The sequence below is a fragment of the Mus caroli genome, unplaced genomic scaffold, assembly GCF_978045245.1.
Source record: "Mus caroli unplaced genomic scaffold, Mus_caroli_1 scaffold_4, whole genome shotgun sequence".
NCBI lineage: Eukaryota > Metazoa > Chordata > Mammalia > Rodentia > Muridae > Mus > Mus caroli.
In genome coordinates this window covers 32,830,793-32,857,304 of record NW_028227259.1, presented here as the reverse complement: position 1 = coordinate 32,857,304, position 26,512 = coordinate 32,830,793, and the positions used below count along the sequence as shown (strand labels likewise).

Genomic DNA, 26,512 nt, shown 5'->3' with positions numbered 1-26,512 from the left:
GTCCCAGTTAGTGAGCTGGAATTGTGATGATTTTGTCACACAGACCCTGCCTCCATCACCAGCCTACTCCCTAAACATGAGGTTAACCACAAGGACTGTGCACTCAGGCCAGCCATGTGCCCCACCACACAAATACCAGGTCGTTTAGTGTGAGCCCAAGCCTGAGTGCCAGGGGTCACACAACTTCTCTCAGCTTATCTACTGACCTATAAAATGGCAGCTACCCCTCGAGCCTTGCTCCAACCACCAACCTGTTGGTGACCCAAGGGGCTATTGGAGGTTATAAAGGGAGAGCCAAGTGTTGCATACGGAAGGGCTCATGAGAACAAGTTCTTCATCCTGGATGGTGCCAAACATCAGGAATAGGTTAGAGATGCTAAGAGGAAGGACGGTGTAATACGTAACACAATGGCTGCCGCCTGAAGAGCTATGTGGGGATGCTTCAGAATGGGTTATGAGGAGCGCATGCATACAGGTGCACACATACACACACACACACACACACACACTGTAGAAGAAGGAATGGTGGTCTGAGTTAGGAACGCTAGCTAGCTCCATCTGGTCCACCCCAAATCTGCCCTCATCAGCTGGGTGACTGGCATGTCACCAAACCTCTGTGAGCCAATAACAAAAAATAAGTGAGTTAGAAGGTAGACAGGCTGGCTCTCCTCCCTCTGGCCCCCAACAGAGCCCAGGTTACTCGGACAGCCATGAAAGCAGCTTCCCCCAGAGGGAAGCGCTGCCTCAAGTCTCTGCCTTCATCCAGGGGCCCCTTGTCTCTGCCCACACTTTACAAAATAACCCCAAGGAGGGAAAATGCTGTCAAGAGACAGCACAACAGAGTGGAGATAGTAACACCCAAGTGTCAGCTCTGATGTTTGGGGACATATCTCCCCAACGGTACGATGGCTCACCCATGCCCCCAAGAGAATTAGGGAAAGTGAGGTGCTTACTATATATGAAAATGAGATATTACTAATGTGGGCACTTACTAATACCCATTGTACATGGAAGGTAGGTTCTCAGCCAACATTGCCTCTTCAGACTCCATGTTACCTTGACCCCACCTGTTTCACCTGTTTCTCCTCTGAGCACTGTCTGACCAGTGTCTGGTCCAGGCATTGTTACCAATCTGACTCTTATCCCGACCTATGAAAGGGCTTTTCCAGGGATGCCCACCAGAGGTTCAGCTGTCCTGGGCAAGAACAGGATCTCTCTCTCTCTCTCTCTCTCTCTCTCTCTCTCTCTCTCTCTCTGTGTGTGTGTGTGTGTGTATGTGTGTGTGTGTCTGTCTGTCTCTCTGTCTCTGTCTGTCTCTCTGTCTCTGTCTGTCTGTCTCTCTCATAACACACACACACACACGTGCGCGCACGCACACACACACCAATGTTCCTGCTGTAAGAAAGAAATGAATTACTAGTCTCACGAGCATTTCCACTCTCAGGAACAAAGAATCAATATTCCCAGCTGTGTCTCTGTCTCAGGACAGAAGGAGATTCTGAAAATATGCACCCACATGTGCGCGTGTGCGTGCTCTCTCTCTCTCTCTCTCACACACACACATGCACACACACATGCACACACGCACACACGCACACACATACACACATGCACACACACAGGTACACACATGCACACACATACACATGCACGCACGCACACATACACACACACACACTCACACACACACACACACACACATACATGCATACACGTACACACATGCACTTGTATGTTTACGTCCATTTGCCTGCACACTCACTTTCTGCTTGGTGCCAGGGAGCCCTATGCCTCAGGCTATCAGCCTCTGCTGCTAGGAGTCACATCTTACAAAGGAGCTTCAGCTTCAGTTGAGCAGCTAATCAACACAGCCTTTTGTTTCCCCCAAGACCCTTTGTCCTCCGAGGCTTCCTTTCCTTCTCATCTTCTCTACCTCCCCAGCCGCACAAGCCTCCACAGCCCCCAACGCCTTCAGCATCCCAGACCTCTCTGGTGTCCCTGGGGATGTCTAGGTAATTACAATATCATTTTCTTAGGGGTAGGTTGTGACCAGGGCCATTCTTGTCCTGCCTGTGGGCACCCTTCCACTCAAGTGGAAACCTGTAGGATCCACAAAGCCTCTTCCTGTGTCTCAAGCAGAGAACGGCTGGCCATGTGTGCACAGCAGGGGCTCTGGTGCATGGATGCATTAAAGGTCTGCATACGTGTGTGTTCATGGTACAGCACATGTACCTGCCTCCCTTCTCCAGGATGGGATTCAGCTCTGCGATGGCTGCCGAGGAGCCAGGGGAACCAGAGCCACAGCCATGTGGGAGTTCAGGACTAAAACAGTTCTCCCATGTTTTTCTCCTACCTGAGGTTGGGGCTCCCACCCTCAGCCCAAGGCTGAGCAACCCAAGCGAGGCCTCGTGCTGAGACGTGCCTGGGTCTTGGTGTTCCAGGAGGGCACTCCACTTTTCCTCGTCCTGTCTGTGGATGCTTTTATCAGTTCAACAAGTGGTGGAGATGGAGCTAAGGAAGAGGAATTGTTCAATGAGGCTGAAAGTGGTTCTCAGAAGAGGATGCTGGCTGGGGAGCAGGACTTACACAACAGGCAGGAGGCGCCAAAAGTACAATGTGAGCACTAGGAAGAAATCCTGGCATAGCTGGGGCTTCCCAAGGTGTTCTGTAGCAATGCAGGCAGAAGGTGAGGTCACTGCTTTCCAGACCAGTGACAGAGGACAGCCTGAGCCCAACCATCCTAAGAAGCAGCTGATGATAAAGATGGCCGCTTCATGGGATGATAGCTCGACCACGGCGGTGGTTGCCGAAGGTCTGAGCCCCAGCTTTGCACCTCTTGTCTCTAAGGAGGGTGGCAGAAGTAAGGGTGAACGTGGTAAAATCACCATGGTGTTCTTTCTTCATAAAAACAGCCCTTCCCTTGCTCCGTTTCCACTCTCAGAGAATGGATGCCTTGAGGCCTGGAGTGTGGAGAGAAGAAAGAGCACACACACTCATCGACAGACATGACACCTCTGAGTTCAAAGCAAAGCTGAGAGACAGAGAGAGAGAGAGACAGAGAGACAGAGAGAGAGAGACAGAGACAGACAGAGACAGAGAGAGCAGTTCCCAGTTAATGTTCAGTATTCCAGTTCCATATGCCTGCTGACCCTTGCCAACCCCAGGCCACACCGGTCTCTTTTGTAGTCCATTGCAGAGATTGACATGGTTCCCAGGATCACATTTAAAAAAAAAAAAGTCTAGTCAGAAAGAAAAGGAAAGGAACTCTCCTAGGGCAAACGTGGGGGCGGAGACCAGAAGTCTTGAGTGGAGTTTTAGTTCCCTGATAGCTCACAGGAGCCCTAGCTCCATTAGAGCAAACCCCAGCAGCCCTTGGGGATTCCTAGCAGCAGCCCTTAGGACAACGGGGCTGGACTGAGGCAGAATAACTAGGTCTCCCCTTCCCTCTCTGCTCAGTGCTCCTGGCTGATCTGGGCAGCCAGAAACCTGGCATTTGTGGGGCTCTTTGAATCACAGACTAACTCAATTGCCCAACACAAAGCCAGCCAAATCTAGCCTTGGATGGTGACTGTACAGAGGCTTCCAGGCCTGAGGGCTCTGTGGCCTCCCCTAGGCCAGGTCTGAGCCAGGAGAGTGTGTGAGCAAAGGAATAGTCATGAAGGTGACCAGTTCTCTTTTCTTCATTCTCATTGACTCAGCCCTGCAGAGCCTTGGAAGAACATTCCAGTTTCTGGAAAGCTCTCTAAAAGAAGATGGGAGTACAGCTCTCCTGTACCTCTGAGTCTTTTAGTGGTGGCTTGTGTACAGCACACACCCCTCCTCATCATCTTTCTTCTCAGTGGCTGAATGCCCGGGCTTGTAGCAGCCCAGTCCCTATCTCTCAAATAGGCTCTACCCTCTGTGTCCCTGGAAGACCTCACAGCATGGGTAGGACATACCCTTTGGAGGGGAGCAAGGCAGGATATGAAGGAGGAAGAAATTTGGGGGACCCTACAACTCTGGAATCACCAGGCCTTCTCCTGGAATAAAAGGAGACTTGGGGGAACCTGGGGCCATGACACTCCTACACTGAAGGCTTAGTCTTGAGATGTGAGGGGTCTGTGGGGTAGGGAAGCCCCTGGGGAGGACTGTGGGGGTCAGCAGGACCAGGGGGTCGTGAGGGTCTCTGGCCCCACTCTCACTTGCATCCCCTTGTCTCCTCATTTCTCCCCCTACTCAGCAAAGGCAGAGAGAAGACCAAGGGAGGCAGAGATGGCGAGCACAAGTAGGTGCCCCAGGCCGGGGAAGTGGCCGGACCTCTTCTTCCCCCTCTGGGTTCTTGGGGGTGATGCTCCCTTCTTTTAGTGTCTTTGTCCTTCTCTTCTTCACTAGCCGTCCCTCTGGACCTTAAGGTTCCCTGGGAGAATGCATATAGCTGACGAGTGGGGAACACAAGAAGCCAGTGTCCACCCTCGAGCCTAGGCAGCACTGTGCAGTTGAACATAGAGCCTTGGAGATCCAAAGAAGACAATCTCTGAGCATGTGGCTGCATGGTGTAGCCAAACCATGAAGTACAAAGAGCTGAGCAGAGATTTCCACTCTCTGCAACCCCCACAATCTCCACACGCTAGGGTATGGAGGCATAGGGTTATCTGATGAACTGGTCACAAGGACCCAGCAAGATTGGCTTGAGGTGATAGTAGGCTCCCCAAAGCCACACTGTCATCTGGAGACTCAAGAGTCACAGAAATTACAGTAATTTATGTCTTCAGGACTGATCACACTACAAGGGAACTCTGACCTTTGTGTATGGTGGCAAGTGTCAGTTCCAGAGAAAACAAGAAATCTAACTTCCTACCCAGAGTTCATGATGAACCCAGGAAGTTAAAACTGCCTAACTGGACTCAAAGCCAATTAATTCTTCAAATGCTAAAAACCCAGAGATGTAGTCTATTTTCCGTCTTTAGAAATTAAACTCTAGAGATATCAAGAGATTTGCTAAAAACTGTGGTCCCAATACTTTAAAGAATAATTTACAGTTGTGTCTGTAGTAGTCTGAGCTGATCCTGACAGGTGTGTCTGTATATGTTAAGATCCTAGGGAACTTGGAACCTTGTCCACTGTGTTGCCCAAATCATACTGAGTTTTGGTCATGCTTGTAATAATTGCACAAGTTATAACCATGACCACTGAGCAACAGAAGCAACGCGCTGTGTGTGGAGAGTACCACACGGAGAGATAGAGCAGTCTGCCAGCTTCTGAGAAGAGGAGAGTGTGTGGCAGGGCAGAGAGAGCGAGGGCTGGGGTCTGAGTCCCAGCATGGGTAGGAGGTGGTAAGGACATTGACCTGGGAGCCTTTCTTAATGAGAAGGCCCATGACCCTGTGTTTCTCTGTGGCCACTTAGATGTCAAAGGCTTACCCAGGAAGCACAGCTTCTCTCCCTCAGGTTCTCTCTGAGATTACCAGGCCTCAGAGTCCATCCAGCTCCCAGTCTGTCAAACTGGCTTAATTCCTGTGACTAAAGCTGGGGTAGACTGGCCTTACAATGCAGGCCCATGGCAGGTCCCAAGGATGTACGACCTCCCTGGCCCTACTCCATCTTGTTTTCTTGCTGTCCCATTACCAAATGAGATTAAGTCAGCTAGGATGTAATATTATTTTAATGTCTCCGGGAACTGGGAATGGAATCTCTAAGATGTGATTAAGCATCCTGAGGAAAGAACACTGTGAGAAGAGTTTGCAGATCATGGCAACTGTGCTGCGGCCAGGGTGGCTGGTTTATCCTTGGGCTGCAGAGAGATCAGAGGAAATAGATTTGACCTAGAAAAGAACAGGTGTTCCCCCATGGGGTGATGGGAAATCTATTCCCATGTTAGTGTTTGCTAAAGCTTTGCCAAAAAATTGGCAAACAGGAAGAAAAGAGGAGCCAGATTCCCAGGTCAGGAGGAACACTTGAGGGTCTCACAGTCCCTCTGGTACAAGAGGGACACATGGACAAACAGGCCAGATGGAAATGGTATGGTCCCTCTATTAAGGGACAGTCTGGACCAGGGATGTAACTCAGAAGTAAAGCCTTGCCTAGCATCTGGGAAGTGCCAGGATTGGTTCTCTAGCTCTAAAAATATAAATTAGGGGCTGGTGAGATAGCTCAGGGGCCAAGAGCACTCGCTGCTCTTCCTGAGGACCTGGGTTCAATTCTCAGCACCCACATGCAACTCACAACCATTGCAACTGGAGTTCCAGGAGATCCAAGCACACTCAGGGAGCACACACAGCCAAAACACAAGTGCATCTAAAATAAAGAGAAATTATTTTTAAAATAATAATAAGTTAGTAAATACATACATACACACACCAAAACCAAAATTTAAGTCAGCCTGTCCTTTACCCATGCAGAAAGCTATTCAAAACAAACTGAAATTCAACACCGTTTCAAATACATTTAAAATTATACAATTACCTGTAACCTTGGGGATAGGTAACTTCTATCCATAGACAAGCACTCAGGAGACAGAAGCAGGAAGATCAGGAGTTCAAGGCAAGCCTCAGCTTCATAGTGAGTTAGAGGCCAACCTGGTTGAATTGAGAGCCTGTTTTAACAGGACAATAAAAAGACCAATGAGATGGCTCAATGAGTAAGTTGGAGTCACCTGATGGCCTGAGTTGGGTCCCTGGACCCCACATGGTAGAAAGAGAACGCCAACTCTTCAGTGTTATCCACTGAGTCCCACGAGTGCACACAAAGAAGGAGGAAGGCCGGAGAAGAGAGAAGGAAGGAAAAAGAAATAACGTACCTGGGGCATGGAAAATAAAAGAGAGGAGCCCATTCGAGGCCACGGAAATGTATGCTCAGATTGGAAACTCTGGCAAGTGTAAACAATGCCCAGAAGCCACATAGACCCTGCCTCTTGTGCACAGCTCATGTATCCTGATTACCTGAGGCCCGAGCGGTGAGCCTTAGCATTTCCAATTGAAAGTGTTTGCAGAGGAGAAGCCCTGGCTGGACACTGAGTGGCTCCGTCTAGAGTTCATTTGGAACCACGCCTTCTAAGCCACAGCTTCCAGAATAATTCATAGAGCAAATCAATGAAGCAGTCAGGCTGCTGCGTTTCCCTCAGTGCATGCCCCAGGTCATAATGAATATGCAGCTTCCACCCTTGAGCCCTGTGGGCATTGCACAGTTATCCTGACAGACTTCTGCAGTGAGCCACGAACAAGGCGAGGGAATTGTTGGGTACATAAAGGAACATTACAGTGAACACAGTGATTTAAACGCCTTCTCTCTAGAGAACTGTCAGTCTAGTTAGATCATTCCGACCACAATAATCCAGCCATTGGAAGTAAATGTGAGTTTCTATCTTTACCTCCCCTACATGCCTAATAGTTGGGTTGGTTTTGTTTGTTTGTATTTTTATGTGTGCATGCTTTTTGTTGTTGATGCTTTGTTTGTGTTTCACTACATTTGTTTGTTTGTTTGGTATGCGCGTGCACACATGCCATGGTATTCATACGGAGATCAGAGGGCAAGCTATGACCCTCAGTTCTCTCCTTCCACTATGTGGGTCCCAGGGATTGAACTCAGGTCATCAGGCTTGCAGCAAGCCCTTTTACCCACCGTGCCAGTTCAGCAGTCCTTTGCTGCTGTTGATTTTTATAAAGCAGTTGTCAGTCAGCTCCAACAGTTACAGGTGTGACCTTGGCCCAAGTGCCAGGGTCATTTATAGAATGGAGTGTCATTTAGAAAGAGTCTCTTGGAGAAAAGTGCTCACTCTCATATCTCTCAAGCATTCTGCGCCTAGGAGTACACACACACTTGGCTAAGGTTTCTCTTCACAGAGCTGATGACTGGCTTGTTTCTGTGCCTGCTTCTCATTCTATCCTACCTTCTGTGATGGTAGAACCCCATTAGAAGAGATGCAGAATTAAAAGTCTTAGAATAGAAACTGAAATCACAAGTTAATTTAAAAAAAAATCTGTCTCCAATATAAGTCAATAATATTTAAAGTGCCCTGATTAAACTAACTTTATTTTTTAAATTGTTGTTTGCCCTTTGCCCTTTGCCCTTTGCCTTGAGTGCGCTGCTTTCCAGGGACTAGCAGAGTAGAAAGGGCCTTCTCTATAGTGAGTCTCTGATGGGTCAACTGAGAAATCACGAAGGCCAGTGGTAGCAATGGTATCCTGCTCTGCCACCCCCAGGGTAGAAGGTACCACAGGCATGGAGCCTGGACTAAGGACCACAGAGACAGACGGTGTCCGTCACTGCACACGTCAGCACTATTCACCAAACAAACACCATTTTGAGACATCTCCAGGCACATTGGTGCTGCCTGCAAGTCTGTTGGCTACGTGGTCACATGACCCAGTCTTAGGAGGAAGGTTTTCAAAATCCTTTGAATTTCTTTTAGGGTACAGTAGAAGTGGTTGGGTTAAAATATGGTCATTAAAGGTCTCAAATTTTACTCCCCAAAATGTTCATACCAATGAATAGAGTGGCATTTTAATTAAAGGCTCATAACTATCCAAGAGTAACCCAGGGGTTGAACTTAAGTCGCTCTATGGGACGGGCTTTAGAAAGCCACACAGTCCTTCTGGGCTTCTGGCAGTAGCCTAGATTCCAGCCCCGATACAACCAGCTGGCTTCTCCGGGCAGGGTCTCTTCTGACCCACATAGCACTCAGATCCGCAATCTCACAACCCTTCCACCATGTGGGGAGATTCTGGTTGGAGCAGGCAGCCATGGCTATGCCATTGAATATGTCACACATACACGTGACTAGGAATAACCAAGAGAAACTTGTACAGAGGCAAACATTGAGAGCCTTGTGCCATCCATAACACGGGCCGTGGAACAGTGAGCCCAGGCAGAAGAGAATCCCAATGATGTGACAGGGTGGGCACAGCTGTGGGGAGAGTGTGAGTGCCCATGTGAGCCTGAGGCTGGGACTGTTGCAGGAGTCTGAGTACAGCTGGCACTCTGCCCTTTAAGCCCCCAGGATACTTCAGGCAAAGCCAGGCAGGACGACCCTTTCCTGCCTCCAAACAACCCATTCTCATGAGCTCACCAGTCTGCTGGTTGGTGTGTCACCAACCGTGTGACAGTCATCAGTCTCTTCCAAATGTGTTGAGGCTTGGGTCATTTTTGAATGAGGGACTCTGTGTAAATGACATCCCATTCTGCAAATGGCACTGGCAACTGAGCCGCTGTCATAGCTGCAATTCCCCTGCTGCCTTTTCCCCAGTCTTCCTTTTGATCACAATGAAATCATGCTCAGGGAGGTCCTGACCATGGAGGCAATGTGGCCAGGACACTGGAACTCCTGCAGGCCTACAGACATGAGCTTCAGCCTTCAGCCTCAATTGCTCCTCTTATGATAGGATGCTAAGATGACTTTCTCCTCTCTGAGCTTTAATTCTTTACTGGCTGAATAAAGTTATACCTTTAATCCCAGCATTGGAAGGCTGAGACTGGAGGATCAGGAGTTCAAGGCCAGCCTAGGCTATACAGCAAGTTTCAAGTTTCAAGCCAGCCTGGGTTATATGAAACCCTGTCTCAAAAAAAAAAAAAAGTGCAAGCATGGCTCACGAGGTAAAGAACCTACCAGCAATGCTGAGAATTTCAGTCAGCTCCATCTCTAGGACCCTCGTGGTGGAAGAGAAGAGCCAACGTCCAAAAGTTGTCCTTTGAGCCATAGAACGTGCATGCCCTCACACTCTCTCTAAGTAAATTAATAAGTAAATAATAAATAAATAAATGTAATTTTTAACATTTAAATCCTTTAAACAAAATCAAAATCTAAAAATTAACTGAAGTCCCACATAGGCTAGGCCTGGATCACAGAAAATATATTTGAGATGACATCAGCCTCATAGCCATTTTGTTCTTCGAGTCAATAGTTAAAACCACAGGAATGGCATTTGCAGATGAGGGGCTTGGGGCTATAGCCCACTGGGTAATGCTTGTCATGCATACATAGTAACCCATCTGTAATCCCAGGACTCCAGAAGAGGAGACAGGGAGTCCCCTGAGCAAGCTAAACGAGATTGCCCATTGAGAAACTAGAAAACATCAAAGACGACGCTTGAACCAAATAATAATAACTCCAAAGATATCAGCTTTCCTCTACAGAGTCCCTTCCTTCCCTTTCTTCCTTTTTAAACCCATAATACAAGGGAAAGCAGACAAATCAGGGTCGCCAGCCTCTTTGACCTGTGTCTAGGATAACAATGAACATATCTGTGAGTTGACACAACATGACAGGAGCGGTCCCTGTCCCATCCAGCACAGGATACAGACGTGGCTCACTCCATATCTGGGTTTAAGATAGAACCAGGTTTGGGGGATGACACTGATCTCCCAACCCCAAGTAGAGGGGCCATCACAAGGACAGAAAGGTTTTCACCAACCTTGCGCTGTACAGCTTGCAGAGTAAGGATCTCTGGCTTTGATGCCATGCCCAAGTCTCTGCAAAGAGAAGCTGACCCACGTCTAGAGGATGGGCCTGTACCACCCCCACAGGAGCCTGCAGTATGGCAGCCACACCCAGGAGGAGGAGAATGGGAAGCGAGGGAGTCAGATGTCCCTCTTATACAATATGAATGGGGTAATGGAATACTGTACTTCCCCCCCACGGATCCTACTCCTGGTCTTTCCTGGCTCTGGGGACCTCAGGCTCGGCTGCAGGGACATCTCTGAAAGGCTGTGAGGACCCCTACCCACTTCCCTCAGCCCCACTGACTGCAAGACCCTTTGCCTGAGCACACGGCCACACCACACCAGAGGAAGAGGTAGGGGCTAGGTAAGAGATGGTGGTCTGCCATAGGAAGGCATAGGCAGAGGGGCAACCAGGATAAGAGAAAGACCCTTTTTCCTGGGGACTCTGGAGACTCTCCTAGCACAGAGAAGAGAGTAGGACAGGGCAGGCTCTACATACCAAAGCCACCTGGGACCTTAATAGCTGTCATCCATGGCTCCCACCTCAGCCTCAGTCTGTCCCTCTGCATCCCCCCTGACCTATGTACCTGTTCTGATGTTGTTCTGGGCATCTGGCTGCTTTTCCTGTTCGCTCTAGTGGGGATGCATGGACAGGAAGAAAGCTGCGGGACCTTGCAGCTCTCAGAGCTCTGAGAAAACAGGGCTTGGGTGAGAAACTCAAGACCCAGTCCCACCACAGGCCACTTCCCTGGTGAGCTGGGACTCCCACCTGCTCTTCATTAACTTGAAGCTGGTGCCTGGGAGGAAGTGTCCTATGGCCTTTGGGGCTTTCCTGTGTTTGTGCTTTCCTGCGTTTATCTATTCCCGCCCCACCCCCCTCACTCTGGGGGTCTCCCTTTTACAGAGCGGGAAGGAGTGTGTTCTCGGCCATGAAACTCGGCAAAACTCGGTCCCACAAAGAGGAGCCCCAAAGACAAGGTAGGGAACGTGGTCCTGCCCACCGTTGACACAGCTGCTGCAGCCACTTCTTTGAACTGTCACAATCGTTTAAGCCCGCCCTAGACTGAGCACAAATAATTCTCTTTCCCCATTGGACACTTGCACAGCCACTCGGGCAGGGTTTGGACTCCCATTGGCTAGTCTGCAGGTTAGGGGAGGGAGGCATAGGACATTGAGCCTCTGCCAGGTGGATGGATGGGCTCCTTCTCCCTACTTCACATGAACCCAGAGATTTTTTTTTTAATTTTTTTTAAAGATAGTAGCAAGAATGCAGCGTGCTGTGCTGTGCCTGGCTGCTGCAGCAGACCTACCTCAGAAAAAGGTCACTGGGCCTGGCGATTGGAATCCCTCCTAAGAGAGGAGGCTGGAAGGGCACCTTGACAGCCTTTGTTAAGGGGAGGCAAGAAGGATAGGTGAAAGATAAGGGGATGCGTGGGGTGGAGTGGGGAGATATGTGCACCCAGCATCGGGGCACGTCTACGTGGCTTATTGGCCCTAGAACTTTCTCTTCCCAAGCCAGTTTTGACTGCACTTTTCCTAGATGGAGGGTACAGCTTCCTGCTGAAACCCAAACCTATCATATCTGCATGGCTTTTCCAAATCATGCTTTCACCCCACTGGATCCATACACAGGGGTGCAGGCCTGAGCTCTGCATTCCACTGCGGACATCACGGATAAATTACTTCTTACACCTCGGGGGGTAAAAAGTATCTGAATGCAGTAATGCCCACGTTGATGGGTCCTAGCTACACTCCAAGAGTGTGTGTGTGTGTGTGTGTGTGTGTGTGGTATTTGTGTCCTGCATCAGTAGCCACTCCATTTAAAAGCAGCCACTGTGATGAGCTGTGTGTAGTAAGCTCAGGATGTTTTCTACTTCCTTCCACAAAGGCTATTCAGAGCTTAGAAAACAGAGTTAAGTAAAAGAATTACATTCGGCTAAGACTACAGAAGAAAATAAGGCTAGACATAATGGCAACTAAAATGTTTTAAGGACTAAGTTAGACCCTGGCATGGCCGTGCACATCTTTAATTCCAAGACTTGGGAGGCAGAGGCATCTGGGTCTCTGTGAGTTTGAAGCTAGCCTGGTCTACATAGAGAGATCCAAGCCAACCTAGGCTACATAGTGAGACCCTGTCATGGTTAGAAGAGCATGACATGTATTCTAAGCAAGTGCCATCCAATAAGCCAGAAATGTAACTCTCCTGCCTAGAAGACAGTCCCCAGCCCTTCCTCCACCCACCTGCCCTCCTCTCCTCCCCCAGATGAGCCAGCAGTGCTGGAGATGGAGGACCTGGACCACCTAGCCATTCAGCTGGGGGATGGGATGGACCCTGACTCCGTGTCTCTAGCCTCAGTCACCGCTCTCACCAGCAATGTCTCCAACAAACGGTGAGTGGACCAGAGGCCTACATCCCACCTGCCACCGCCCTCCTGGCCTGCATCCCACCTACCACTGCCCTCCTGAGCAGGACCCACCTGCCACTACCCTCCTGGCCTGCATCCCACCTGCCACCGCCCTCCTGAGTGGGACTCGCCTGCCAGGCTTGAAATTTGGGGGCAGAGAAATCAGGGCCTATGGGTAGCTTCTTTCTTTCTGTCCTTGCGTGTCCTCCGAGCTGTCTCCCTGTAGAGGTAGGGGTGGATCAGGCCCTTGAGTTTCTGTGGGTGAAGGGACATCACAGAGCTGACCAGTCCGCACGTGACTCTGTTCACCCAATGGCCATCACCATGTTGCTTTTTTCTTTGCTTAGTCTTCTCTGTTGGTGCCACTGAGGACATCTACCCCTTCACCCCCGTTCACCCCAAGTTCTGTTGGCAGAACTGAGTATATGAAAGTCACAATTTTGTCCCTCTGGCCTTTCCATCTCTCACACCAACCTGACAGTACATTCTCCTTCTCAGGTCTAAGCCAGACATTAAGATGGAGCCCAGTGCTGGAAGGCCCATGGATTACCAGGTAGGTGGGCCTGGGAATGTCTGAGCCTTACAGATTCTGCTGGAGTGTGGTGTCCCAGCCAGGTGTGTATGAGAGACTCGGAGGTAAGAGCCAGGGCATCCTAGAGTCACATCTGAGGATAGAGTCTCAAAGAAGGCACCTGTCTGGGAGGCATTTCCCAGAAGCATTAAGGCAGGCAATGCAAACCAAAAGAAGAATGTGAGGTCTTTGTTTGCACAGCTCAGAGCTCCTTGAAGATTCTGCATCCATTGTTGAAAATCCTAAGGAAAGGGGACCTAGAAAAACAATACACACACGCACATGCACACACGATTTTTGAAGAATGTTTGGTGTGTTTTAAGTTGTTAAAGCTGGAAGTAACATCAATCCGGTTTTTCTTCTTTGTGTGTCTCTATATCTTCTTAGATTAGTAGTTCTTTGTTTCTGAAACTAAATTTTAAAAGGCTCTGACCAGGAGGGTAGCCATACTACCGGCAGGACAGGGGCTTGGCATCCCTGGTGACTGCTGACAGAGACTTCGGTGGCCTCTGCTTTGCAGGTCCAGATCCTCGGTCTTGGCTTTTCTCTCAGCCCGAGATCAGAGCTGTGGGGAAGGGCTCACAATAAACAGGTGTCCAAGCAGGAAACGCCTTGTCCCTATGTACAAAGTAAGAAGAAAGGCGAGAGAAGGCATCTCTCAAGACAGGCCCAGGCAGCCACCGTGGCTCTAGACTCTCCTCTGACAGTTAACATGACCCAGTTAGATGTCAGAAACTGTTGTGAGTATAGGCTTATTCTCTATGCCCATTTGCCAGGTCCCATGCACACTACCCTTATGCGTGAACAACTGCACAGCACCTCCCTCAGGAGATGATATAAAGGTCTAGAGAACCCCCACTGAAAGACAGGCCTGGCCACGTTTCCTGAGGTTTCACCTTGACTCCCTTGCTTTGGTTTTGTTCCCTCCAGTAACCTTGTTCTGTGGTATTTTAAAACTAGCCCCAAGTCATGTCACATGATGCCACCCGGGGACTCTAGACAACCTCAAGCCTTTGAGTCCTGTGGAGGTTGGGAAATGTTGCCCCCTGCCCTATCAAAACCCAAACACAATGTCCTGAAGCATTAGGAGACGTTTCCAGGAGGCTAAAACCTGGGTGTGGGATGCTTCAGTGTGCTGAGACCAGGGAAATCCCAGAGACCCCACTCAGATCCCGTGCCAATGGCCTGCTGTGCAAAAGCACACAAAACTGTTGCTAATGAAATTTATTTCTTAAAGGCTTATTATAAAGCAGGCACTGTACTAGGAGCTGAATATGTTTCCATTGAGATTATGTCATCCTTACAACCATCCAACTGTAGTGGTTACTCCACTTTTACAGCAAGACATAAACCAAGAGTTACATGGCCACCAATCACAGGTAAATGAAGCCTGGAGGTGGAGTTCAGAGCCACAGCAGTCAGAGCTGTCTGTTCTCTGCAATGGTTGCTCCTTTGCTTGCTTAGCTCAGTACTTACATCTTCCTCCCAAACTGCTTCCTGACAAGGACTTTTGTGTCCCAGCTCAGATATCTCCTTCCTCCAAAGACTTTTAAACCTTCTGACTTGCACCAGGTAGCCCATCTCACCTGGCAGCGCTGTGTCTCCTGACAGGTCCATCCACAGCTCACCCATGCGCATTTATCCACTGTGCAGGAGGGAGCAGAGAGGATTCAAATGCACAGTATTTCCACTTCCGATACATACAATGTACAAATCCATAAAACCAACTGCTGTTCTCTCCTTTGAGGAACTTGGCTTCAATTAGTCAGAAAGACCTCAGAGAGTGTGCGGCACTGGAGAAGGGTGAAGAGAACCTAGCAGAACCCAGGTCCAGGTGGGATTCTGAGAGCCAAGCCAATTGTGAAGGAGTGGGAAGAGACCCCACACGTGTGCAGCATGCTGGGGACGATTAGAACAGATGGAACATTATTCCTCTTTCCTGGTTATTGACATCTTCAAGGGAACAAGCCACTGTTGCCTGCCTGGGGACGTGTGCCTCGCCCAGCTCTCCCAGCACACTCAGGAACCTGTAATCTGTCTCTTGATCTCTCTTCCTGAGACTAAGTCTTAACATCACCTCCAAACAGACCTCCAGTTTCCAGCATCACTGGGTCTCTCGAGCCAGACCCAAGCCCCACCCCCACCTCTGCTGTGTTCCTGCATTCTCTCCCCTTAGTCTCCATGTCTTCATATTGCTCCATCCACTCTACCCTTCCTGTCACCACCAGAGTGATCTGCCTATCTGGTCATGTCATACTTCTGGTCCTGGAGGCAAGGGGAGATGAAGACCTCTGTAGAACTGCAGTTCCATAGGTGTGAACGGGCCTCCCTGTCCCCTCATCCTTCTAGCTTCCCCTGACGTTCTGAAGCACGCATGAACAGAGGTCCCCAAAGCAGGTCACAGGGCACCATTATTTGTGGGGTCCGTCAGGACATTTGAGTAGTTCCCCCTACCCCCAGCCTTGTTCCTTGCTTTGGAGAAGGCTCTTGGGAATTCTAGCCCTGGCCTCAGCAGGAGAGATGGTGAGTTAGCCAGAGGGGCTGCCTGGTCCCACGGTCCTACTTGTGGCTCCCTTTGCTCTCTGGGTTTCCATTCTGGAAACGCTGTGCATGAGATGGAAGTTTCTTTGCAAAATTTCCTGAAATTTTTAATTGACTTTGTAGCTTCTGTTTTCTCAACATTTTGATGACTGGATGGCCCATCCCCTCCTGCCAAATATAGAAGATGAGTGCATTCTAACTTTTAATTACAAGTGTCACACACACAAACACACACACACACACACACACACACCTGAAGTAGCAGCTGGGGAAGCCATGGAAGTTTGCCTCCCTTCTACCCCAGTGCCACACTCCTCACCTCTATCTCACACTTCCAGGCTTCCCCTGGGACCACTGTCATCTAGCAAAGCACATCCCCTCCGATGTTTGTTCTCCCTTCTCTTCATTCCTTCCCGCCCTCCCTCTCCTCCTCAGTTCACCTCCCACGGCTACTGTGAGCTCCTGGCTGGGTCACTGCAGCCAGCTATGCTCCATTGCAGAAGATGGGGAGATGAACCCTGAACAGAGGAGGGGACAAAAGATGGAATGTGTGATGCACACATAAAAACCAACCACCTTCTTGGCATGGGGAATTTACTCTCAGCTGGCACATCTAGCCAAAACCACACGTGTCTGTTTCCCAGGCCTGAGTTATAGCAAACCTCTTCCTTTTGAGGGGGGGTAGGTGGGTAGGTGTTAAATGAATTTTTAAACCACTTGCATAAAAAGGTTTATGGATCTGGGGATATCGCTCAGGGGTAAGAGCACGGACTTCCAGAAGACCCAGGTTCAATTCCTAGCACTCACATGGCAGCTCACAACTGTCTGTAACCCGTTTCTCAGTGATCTGACACCCTCACACGACACACATGCAGGCAAAACACCAATGCACATAAAACAAAGATAAAATTCTTAAATTGTTAATAATTTGTTAAATTGTTACATTTGATTGTTAAATTAATTTAAATTGTTTAAAAAGGTTTCCGGAAGTTAGAACTCTATGCACTACTGTGTAAAGAATATTCCAGAAGGACTCCTAGTGTCTCTTCACAGTAAACTTCTCGGCGCTAAGTTAATTAGCCCTGTTTCCTTTTTGGCTCCCTGAAGAAATGGTGACTATTGAGACTCTTTCAAGCGTGGATTCTAAGCATTTACTGGCCCCCTTGGCCTCTCACATCCCAGAATAGAAGTGGCTGCACACAGAGTTCAAGTGTCCTTCTGCTCACGGCCCCTTCTGTGTTTCTGTGCCTTCTTGGCAGTGGTCTTATTGGTGTTAAGGTTTCTATTTTTCCTAGCATCGTTTCTGATGCGTGGATTTTTCTTGGTCTTCAAGCTATTTATAAGACCTTGAGGAACACAGTAGATGGTAATTTTAGTAAGGATTCTTTCTATCTAAAAGGAGAAGATAATTCTCCTGAGTAAAATCATATTTAGAAGTTGCACTGAAGCATAACAACTGAAGTGCCAGAGACCCAGATGAGCGGCACCACCAGCTGCCCTTACAGCCCAGTTAGCTAGCAGGAAGTGCTGACAGAGCCAGGAGGTTTTGGGTGGAAAATGCAAGTTCAAGCATCCTGTGGAGCAACCTGAAGCCTCCACCAACCTTGCCTCCTCAAGAGATGGCCCCTAGGAGGGGTAGCTTCTGTCTAAGAGGCCGCTTATGCGCTGTCTCTCATTTCATGGAGTTTTCACCCGGGATGTGCTTTCGGACCTGCACCATCTCGCTTAACCCTCACTGGATAGAGACTCAGCTTGGAGCTGGGGGTGTGCAGCCCACTGAACCCACGGGATCCTCCACATCCATTCCTGCCCATCTGTCAGGCTGAGGCTCAGTTCCAAGACCAGCAACCCAAATCTGTACCTGCCTGTATTTTGCCATGGCCCCCCTAATGGGGATTAAACTGTCCCCCAAATCCGAGACAGGAGCTAATGGCTTGAAATGGAGACTCAGGAAGAATAACAGCTGTCTCAAAATTCACACTCCTTTCTCCCCTTCCCCCCCTCCCCTTCCTCTCCCCCCTCTCCTCCTCCCTTTCCTGTCTCTCTCTCTCATTCTCATTCTTATATTTTCAGTTTTATATATACATATAAATACATTTTACATATATGTGTCTTTATATACATCCTTTTGTTATACATATCTTTATATGTAAGTGCATATAAAGATATAATGTATCGCTTGTGTATATTATAAGCTAAAATATGTATATACTAGTTTTAAACCTATAAGCCAGTAATCATTTACCGTAAGATCTTTGAGGAGCAGAGGGTTTATTCTGACATCCCCTGTGCCTGTCCACAGCAGGTGTCCCTAAATATTTATTGATAGAATAGACAGCTGAGACAGGGCTTCCCAGGGTAGAAGCTGCAGAATGTCACAGTAGAACTCACACAACATTCTCTATGCAGGCCAGAAGGTTAGACTCTGGCAACTCAAAGAAATTCAACAGAGGGAGGGGGGACTGGAACATGGGAAAGCGCCCAGCTTCCAGAAAGCCAAGGACATCTTAGAGGTTAGCAACATAAAAAAGAAACCCTGGACAGGACCCAAAGCAAGTTCAGGGAGACGGGAGCAGCTTGGCTTATTAAGAGGGTAGGGAATGGGTGAGGCAGGCTTCATGGTCCCTTAGCAGAGCCATGGCACTGAGAAGAACTTGGAACCCAAGAATCAACCAGAATTTTTAGGGGTACGTTGTCATCTTGTAAGTTCATAAAGAATCACTCAATCAAGTTTCAAAAAGAAATCATAATGTTTTAGGGATAGTTTACTACTGGCATTACAGCATCCATGGCTTGCCTGTGGTAGGCTGGGCATGCCTGACCAGCCGGTTTAGGAAAACTGTTGCTGGACCTGTCTTCCACCTGGGTGACACTCTGGCGACTCAGATCAGGGGTCTGGCCTGAGCACCAGGATCTGGTAATGTTCCTCCCTTGGGTGATTCGGTAACACTGGCCTCGGGGTCACCAGCCTCTCACTTCTCTTGGGGCAGATATCCCAGGATCACCTAGGATATCAGAGGCCATAGTCAACATGGAGCCTGGGGTCTCACTCCAAGCTGGACTGGCTCCTGCAGTTCCTAGCCCTGCTGCCCGCTGCCATGTTCCAGGAAGACCAGACTCTAGGATGGCTGCATTGCTCCGTGTATCCCTTCTCTCCCTCCTGCAGGTCAGCATCACAGTGATTGAAGCTCGGCAGCTGGTGGGCTTGAACATGGACCCTGTGGTGTGTGTGGAGGTGGGTGATGACAAGAAATACACGTCAATGAAGGAGTCCACAAACTGCCCTTACTACAACGAGGTCAGTGCCCCCATGACTCAAGGTGGGAAAGGGGCGTCCTGACAGGGGAACAGGAGCAACTAGGAGTTGAGACAACAGGGCCACCAGCCCCAAGGTCTTGACCCAACCTCTTACAGCCCAGCACACTGCATACCACAACCTCTGCACCTCCTCATGGACCCCAGTCTGGCCCTGCTGTGGCTACAAGCCAACCATGAACTGCTAGCAATGCCCGTGAACCCCTCGTAGCAGTCACTGTTGCTGTCCTGGTCTAAACCTGAGGGTAGCACAGCTCACACCAGCCCAGCCCAGGTGCCACTGGTACCATGAGTGAGTCCTTCCAGGTACCAAATCTCTCCTCCACCTATAGATACATCAATACCCATCATAGGTATACCCTTGCCCATTCCACTTTCACGGACACTGAGACTCCGGGGCCTTGCTGCTCATGTTGTGGGTATCTTCCCTTTCTACTATGCTCCCTTCTTGGTCTCCTGAGCCCCTAAAAGGCTTCTCTCCAGAACACAACCTTGACTTCGACTGTGAGAAAGAAAATGGCTGCTGCTACCTCCACTTGAGACTCCATGGGGGTGAAGGGTGAGGGGTGAGGGACCTCAGAGACTTAATAGTTTGATCTCCCCATTTTACAGAGGAGATAACTGAGGCTTCAGGTCAGAAAGAGCCTTCCTACTGTCCCCAGGGAGCTGTGGATGGGATAAGGCCCATATTGACTGCTGGGCTCCAGATGGAACCCCATCATGATTGGCCTTCCCTGATACCTGAGCACATTCCAACTATATAAAAGCCTGGGTGTCCTGGGTTTCCTGTCCTAGAGGGAGTACCCAGTCTATATACCTCAGTGACTTCAGTTAGCAAGGAGGACCAGGCTAGCTCTAGCCATGCATCCATGCCCTGTGCCTTGCAGTGTAGGAAGAGCTAAGGATGCCCTTGGGCAGCTGTGCACTGACAGGACCCAGGAACACTCCTGCCTAAGCTTGAACAAACTCCTGTACAGCCACAGCTTACTGTGTGTCCCACTGGCCCCCGGGACAGAACAGTACTGCTCAAGGGCCCTCCAGCCCTGGGTGGAATCAGGATATCCAACCTAGATATCTCTGATTTTATATCAGGACACATTCCTGACTGGAAAACCTCAGTTTTAGACAAGGGTCCACTTTCCTGTGATAACTATGCCAACAAATCCCAGTGGCTCTCTGTGGTTATTTCATAATGGTGAAGCCACACTTGGCTGACTTGGGAAGTGGTGGTCAGCTTGCTTCAGATCTCTGTACTTCATGTTTCAGTCAACTTGCGTATGCCTTCCAATGTAGCTTCCCAGCTCTGGGGTCCCCTAGCAAACTCCTATTCTCTCTGCAGGGACCCAGCTCAAATGACTTTGCCATTGAGTACCTCGCCCTGCCCTCTCTGAGTCAGAGGTCAGCATCCTTTCTGTAGGCAAAGGTTAAGAAACCGGAGTTTAGAGAAAAGAGACAGGAACAGAATCAGGGCTACTTGGCTTTGTGCAAAGGAGCACCCCTGTTACCAGGATGAGCTGGAAGTTGGTCAGAGATGATCTGAGGAGAGGGAATGGTTTTCAGCTGTGCTCTTCAACTGAAATGGTTGGTCTTCTGTGTTTCTATCCCTGGGTGGATAAGGGGCTGCAGGTCTCCCCTACCACTCTCTCAGCTCAAGATGCCAATAGCAAGCCTCCTCCCTGTAGCAACTAAATATTCGCAGATGTTGGCAAATGTCTCATAAGGATTAGACTCACCCCCAGCTAGGCCCGCTCCACTGCACTGCATTGCTCTCATTCTTTGCAGCCCCAAGAATTCTAATTCTTTTCCTTTTCAGTGAAAAACATTGTCATAGTTAGGGTCTTTGTTGCTGTGAAGGGACACCATGACCCAACAACTCTTATAAAAGAGAACATTTAATTTGGGGGGAGGGCTTGTTTACAGGTTCAGAAGTTTAGTCTATTATCGTCATGGCAGGAGCATAGTACTGGAAAAGTAGCTGAGAGTTCTAAATCTGGATTCACTAGCAGCAGGAAGAGAGAGTAACATTGGGCCTGGCTTGAGCATTTGAAACTTCACACCCCGCCCACAATGACACACTTCCTCGGAGGCCACACCTACTCCTAATTCTTTCAAATAATGCCACTCCCTATGAGCCTATGGGGGTGTCATTTTCTTTCAAACCACCACAAACATGCCCCCAGCCATGAATAGGTATGGCTCTTGGAAAGTTCTCTAGGAAGTAGAAATCTCCCTCTGGCTCCGCTAGAACAGCAGAGGCTGGTGGGAAACATCAACTGACTTAACAAATCTCTAAGCAATTCTAGGAAAGAATCATGCTCAGGAAATACAAGGACTTTGAGTCCAGCCAGCTCAGAGCACAAGGGGTTCTGGCCCGGGTTAGCCAGCTCCTCCCAAGGGTCTGGACCAGTTCTCACACCTGGCCTGGAAGCTCATCAACACAACTTTAAGCCTACCTGGGAACAGGAGGCTTTTGACGTTTGTCCTTCCGTAATGACCTGGCCCCACATGGACCAACACAAACCCCCTTCTCTATCCACATGTGTGGTCTAGCTGGTCACTGGGTGACCACTCCTCCTCCTGTCACCTTTGCCATGGTCCCTTCATCCCAAAGGATCTAGCCATGTGCTATGACCCTCATTCTGCCTTTGCCTTTTTTCTGGCTCATTCCTTCTCCCTTGCCCATGTGGCACTTTACTGCAGACTATCCTAAGCACAACCAGGACACCCCATGGACACCCAAGGACAGGCCAAGACTGTCACCCATCACCTAAGCATGGCTTTCCTCCGCTTCCAAGTGGATCTCTAGAGATCTCACATAACTCCTCCATGCACAGGAGACGTGTGAACTGTCCCCATCCTCTCAGTCTCTGTCACATCCCTGTCACATCCTTCATCTCATTGCCCCTCCTTCCCAGGAGTCCCCATGACACTCTCCCAGTTCATGGTCTCTCCAGAAGCTTTTCCCAAGCTTCCTAACTTGCCATGACTTTCTTGACCCATCAAGAAAGTCTGCTGCTTCCTAGAGCCCTGTCTAGAGCAGGCTTCTCCTCTGGTACTCTTCTCGGTGTCTCCTCCATCCCGCAGCTTCTGCCACCATCCTCGTGCTGGTGCTTCACTTCCAGATCTAGGACCCCAGAGCTGCAGACCCTCACCTCAGCCAGCACCCCTGAGACTTACCAGCCATGTACAGTGAACATTTACTGTACTCTTATCAACTGCACAACTGAGTCCTGTCATTTTGATTTTATACCCATGCCTCCCTGCTTTTGTGTGGTCATGCTCCTGGAGTAGGAGGGCGTGGTGGCCTAATGTCACTATCCCCATAACACAAGGGTAAATTGAAAGGAAGCAATGATCCAGCAATTAACAGCTAGATGCCACTGACTTTGTAGGCAGCACATCAGCCCACCAGGCTTAAGTGTTAGCTATAAAATAAGGGCATGGGGGTTAGAGAGGTAGCTCAGAGGTTAAGAACACTGACTGCTCTTCCAGAGGTCCTGAGTTCAATTCCCAGCAACCACATGGTGGCTCCCAACCTTCTATAATGATATCTGGTGCCCTTTTCTGCCATGCAGACAGAAAACAGTATACATAATCTAGATAGATAGATAGATAGATAGATAGATAGATAGATAGATAGATAGATAGATAGATAGATGGATGGATGGATGGATGGATGGATGGATGGATGGATGGATAGATAGATAGATAGATAGATAGATAGATAGATAACCATACTACAGATTTAAACAGGTTATTGACAGTGACTATTGACTACAACCAGAAACACCTACTCTTGGAGTATTTACTCTAACCAAAGCCCTGTGGTAGCATTAGACTCTTCCCTTGCCCACAAGTTCATCAAAGCAGCAGTAACTGTGCTCACTGCCCACACCCTCTCCCCATCCTGGTGCATCCAGGACAAGGATGGGGACCATGAGTGAGCATGGGGTCTCACAGCAGATAAGAACAGTGCACAGAGCCGCACTTCTCTTTTGTTACCAAGGAAGTGCTGTCTCTCCCTGAGTGCATCCTCCTGAGACCTGCTGAGTTTTATCTTTGAACACTTCCTGGGTTAGGGTGTATTTCCCAGGTAGCACTTGGTTTGCTGGTTATCTGTATGCCCTTTCACACTGTGGTGTGCCTCACAGTCCATAGCCTGCTTGATCCTGTAACATGATGGTCGATGTCCACACCCCTATGTTCCAGTTCTCTGGGGGTTGTGCCAAAGAACACATGTATAAGTCTATACTACGAAAAGGACAGAACTGGCAGAGAGCCCAGATTTGCTGGCTCCTTGGTCAGGGTTCTTCTGCACACAGCCTATAAACAAGTACTCGGCTTTTGACATTGTAGTACGACATCATCTACAAATATGGTGGGCTTCCTGCAAAATGAACACAAGTAGTAAGAAGACGGTTGCATCCCCTGGTAGGAGACGGGGCCCTACTCTTCACCCATTCCGTCTCTCAGAACTCAGAGCTGACCACTACTGCCCACATGAGCTTTGAGCCTCATGGGAAATGAGGGACACGAGCAGGCACCGCTTGGAGGGAGGGGCCGCCAGCCACAGCACTCTGCTCTTTCTCCCCTCCAGTACTTTGTCTTCGACTTCCATGTCTCTCCTGATGTCATGTTTGACAAGATCATCAAGATCTCGGTGAGTGGAGGGCTGCTGAAGCTAGTGGGCAGGACCACACTGACTAACGCAGGACCTCAGCTCAGCCCTGTAATGTGCTGTTCATAACCCAGCACCCCTATGCCTGGATGCATGGCTGGCCAAAGGGGAACAGAGAATGGATATTGGCCCCCTCTTGCCCCTTCAGCTGGATTCCTCTGTAAAGTGTAAAACCTACTCATATATGTAACAGCAGTGTGGGGAGGGGTCATGGCGTTGGGCAGGAGAGGCTGATGCTGAGCTTCAGCAAACCAGCCCTGTTCCCTGCCAAATACCTTCCCACTTTACTAAGAAAGATGGAGGTAACACTATCTATCATCAGTGGGCCCTGTCCCTGCCCCTGCACACCCTCATCCCCAAAGGCTTCTCCCTGCCGAGCCTGACTAGCTGCTTGTGATTCTGCTCTGCAAGGTTATCCATTCTAAGAACCTGCTTCGGAGCGGCACCCTGGTGGGTTCCTTCAAAATGGATGTGGGGACTGTGTATTCCCAGCCTGGTGAGTAACCCCTCAAGAACAGGCTCGTGCATGCAGCTCCAGAACATGTTTGCTATTTGGTTCCTGGCATCCATCAAGGAGCACAGACACAGCCCACTGTCCATGAGTAGGGCAGCCACGGGAGTGGCAGTGAAGCCGTGTGCATTCAACACACAGACATAGGAGTCGTGTGCGCCATGTCTGATAGGTGTTTGCTCATTATGGGGGAAGGGACCTGGGAATAACAGTACAGAGAGGTAGCTCAAATACAGGAGAACATCACTTTCCCTGTGTCCAATGAGAGCAGTTATACAGAGGGCAGTGAGAGCCCTGGAGGGGCCATGCCCACCCACTGCCTCTGGCTGGCACCTGCTGAGCCAAAAAGACCCTGCTGTCCTTACAAAATCCCCATCACCCCCTCTGGCAGTTAAGAGGCCTGAGACTTACAGATGTGCCAGGGTTTAGCCCAGCCAATCAGCTAGTCATGGGGATACCAGGGCATGTGGTATCCAACAAGTGAACCACCCAATCTAAGCGTGGTGATAACCAATGGCAAGTGTAACGCACAACTTTGGGGTACTCTGGGCTCTAAAATCGCTTTTCACAGGGGACCCCAGTTACCCTAGGAGCAGCTATGGCAAGAGAGGCTGTGTCTGATTATAATTCCACAGGTACCGATGGCCAGCACTGTATAGAGTTGAGTTGGTATGGGTACCCCAAGTGATGGCCTAGAGCAACAGTTCTTAATCTATTGGTCGGGACCCCTTTCGGGGTGGAATGACCCTTTCACAGAGGTCACCTAAGACCGTCAGAAAACACAGACATTATGACTCACAACAGTAGCAAAATTACAATGATAAAGTGTCACTGGAAATAATTTTATGGCTGGGGGGTCACTACAACATGGGGAGCCATGTTAAGGGTCACAGCATCAGGAAGGCTAAGAACCACTGGTCTAGAGGGCTTGTCACTACATGGCCAACTTGGGGATATCCATGTCCCTGAAGTGAAACTGCTCAGAAACCAATAATTACCCTACAAGACCCTTTGTTGGTGACAATACAATCTCAATCCAAATTGTCACATTTGACCCTCATAAAGCAATTAAAGACACAGTAACATCCCTTCCGCTTTACAGAGGAGCCAATGAGCAGAGAGAAATGGGGAGGGGCTTGGAGGAGCCACTAAGAAGTAGGCGAAACAGTTGTCATTTTCTTGTGGCCCTAATAACACTCAGCTGGTGCCCAATGTAACAGTGGCTTATATCAGGAGATGTGAGTCTAAGATATGAACTCATGGGTCAAAACATTCCAGATGTGCGAGACCTCAAAACACCTGTAGGCTATCTGTCCAGATAGACAGCTGGACTGGGGGTGTATCTCAGTTAGTGGGGTACTTGCCTGGCATAGCCAAAGTGCTGAGTTAAATCCTCTGCACTCTATAATCCAGGTGTGGTGGCACACAACTATAATCCTAGCCCTTGGGAGGTAGAGGCTGGAGAATCAGAAGTTCAGGGTCATTCTTAGCTATATAGCAAGTTCTGTAACTATGATTCATGAAAAGAAAAAACGATGGATAGGCCCAAGGTGATAAGGAGATTTACCTTAAAGTAAGAGGGAGGGAGAGCCTGTTCTCCTGATACCCAGGCCTTCCCACGCCCCGTACAGGATGGGAGCCTCCTGGGAAGGAATGAGCTGCACTTTGCTACATTGCTTCCCAGGAGACACGCCCAGCCGTGCTCCATAGGCTTGAGTGCTGCCAGGGTCTCTGGAGATGGTCTCCTCGCTAGGCCAAGCGTCGGCAGACCTTCAGCCAAGATAGAGTGGGCAGCCACACTCAGCCCTTGTCCGTCTCGCCAGCTCCTTCCTACTTATATCTGCTCGGAGCCAATGAGGTCCAGGAAACTATGGCACCCTCCTCCTGAGGCCACCAGCTCATCAGAGGGGCCCCAGTGACTCCAAACACTAAGGTTTCCTGGCCCCTCAGCACCCTTGACTCTCAGTTGACACTGCTGTGGCCATGACCGTCGTGACAGCTGGGCCAGCCGACCCACACACACAGGCTGCATTCTGCTCCCTGCCCTAACCTCAACTCGAGGGTGCCACTGGGCTCAGA

At 49.4% G+C, this 26,512-nt stretch overlaps 1 protein-coding gene across 1 annotated transcript in view; it reads left to right on the top strand.

The window, feature by feature from the left end:
• Positions 1 to 26,512, top strand: part of Otof (otoferlin) — a 94,210-nt gene that overhangs the window by 43,914 nt on the left and 23,784 nt on the right. The window contains exons 6-11 of the mRNA XM_021161691.3: positions 11,317 to 11,390; positions 12,676 to 12,802; positions 13,316 to 13,370; positions 19,096 to 19,227; positions 23,842 to 23,904; positions 24,334 to 24,418. Coding sequence (XP_021017350.1) covers positions 11,317 to 11,390; positions 12,676 to 12,802; positions 13,316 to 13,370; positions 19,096 to 19,227; positions 23,842 to 23,904; positions 24,334 to 24,418 — 536 coding nt within the window. The remainder of the gene's footprint in view (positions 1 to 11,316; positions 11,391 to 12,675; positions 12,803 to 13,315; positions 13,371 to 19,095; positions 19,228 to 23,841; positions 23,905 to 24,333; positions 24,419 to 26,512) is intronic.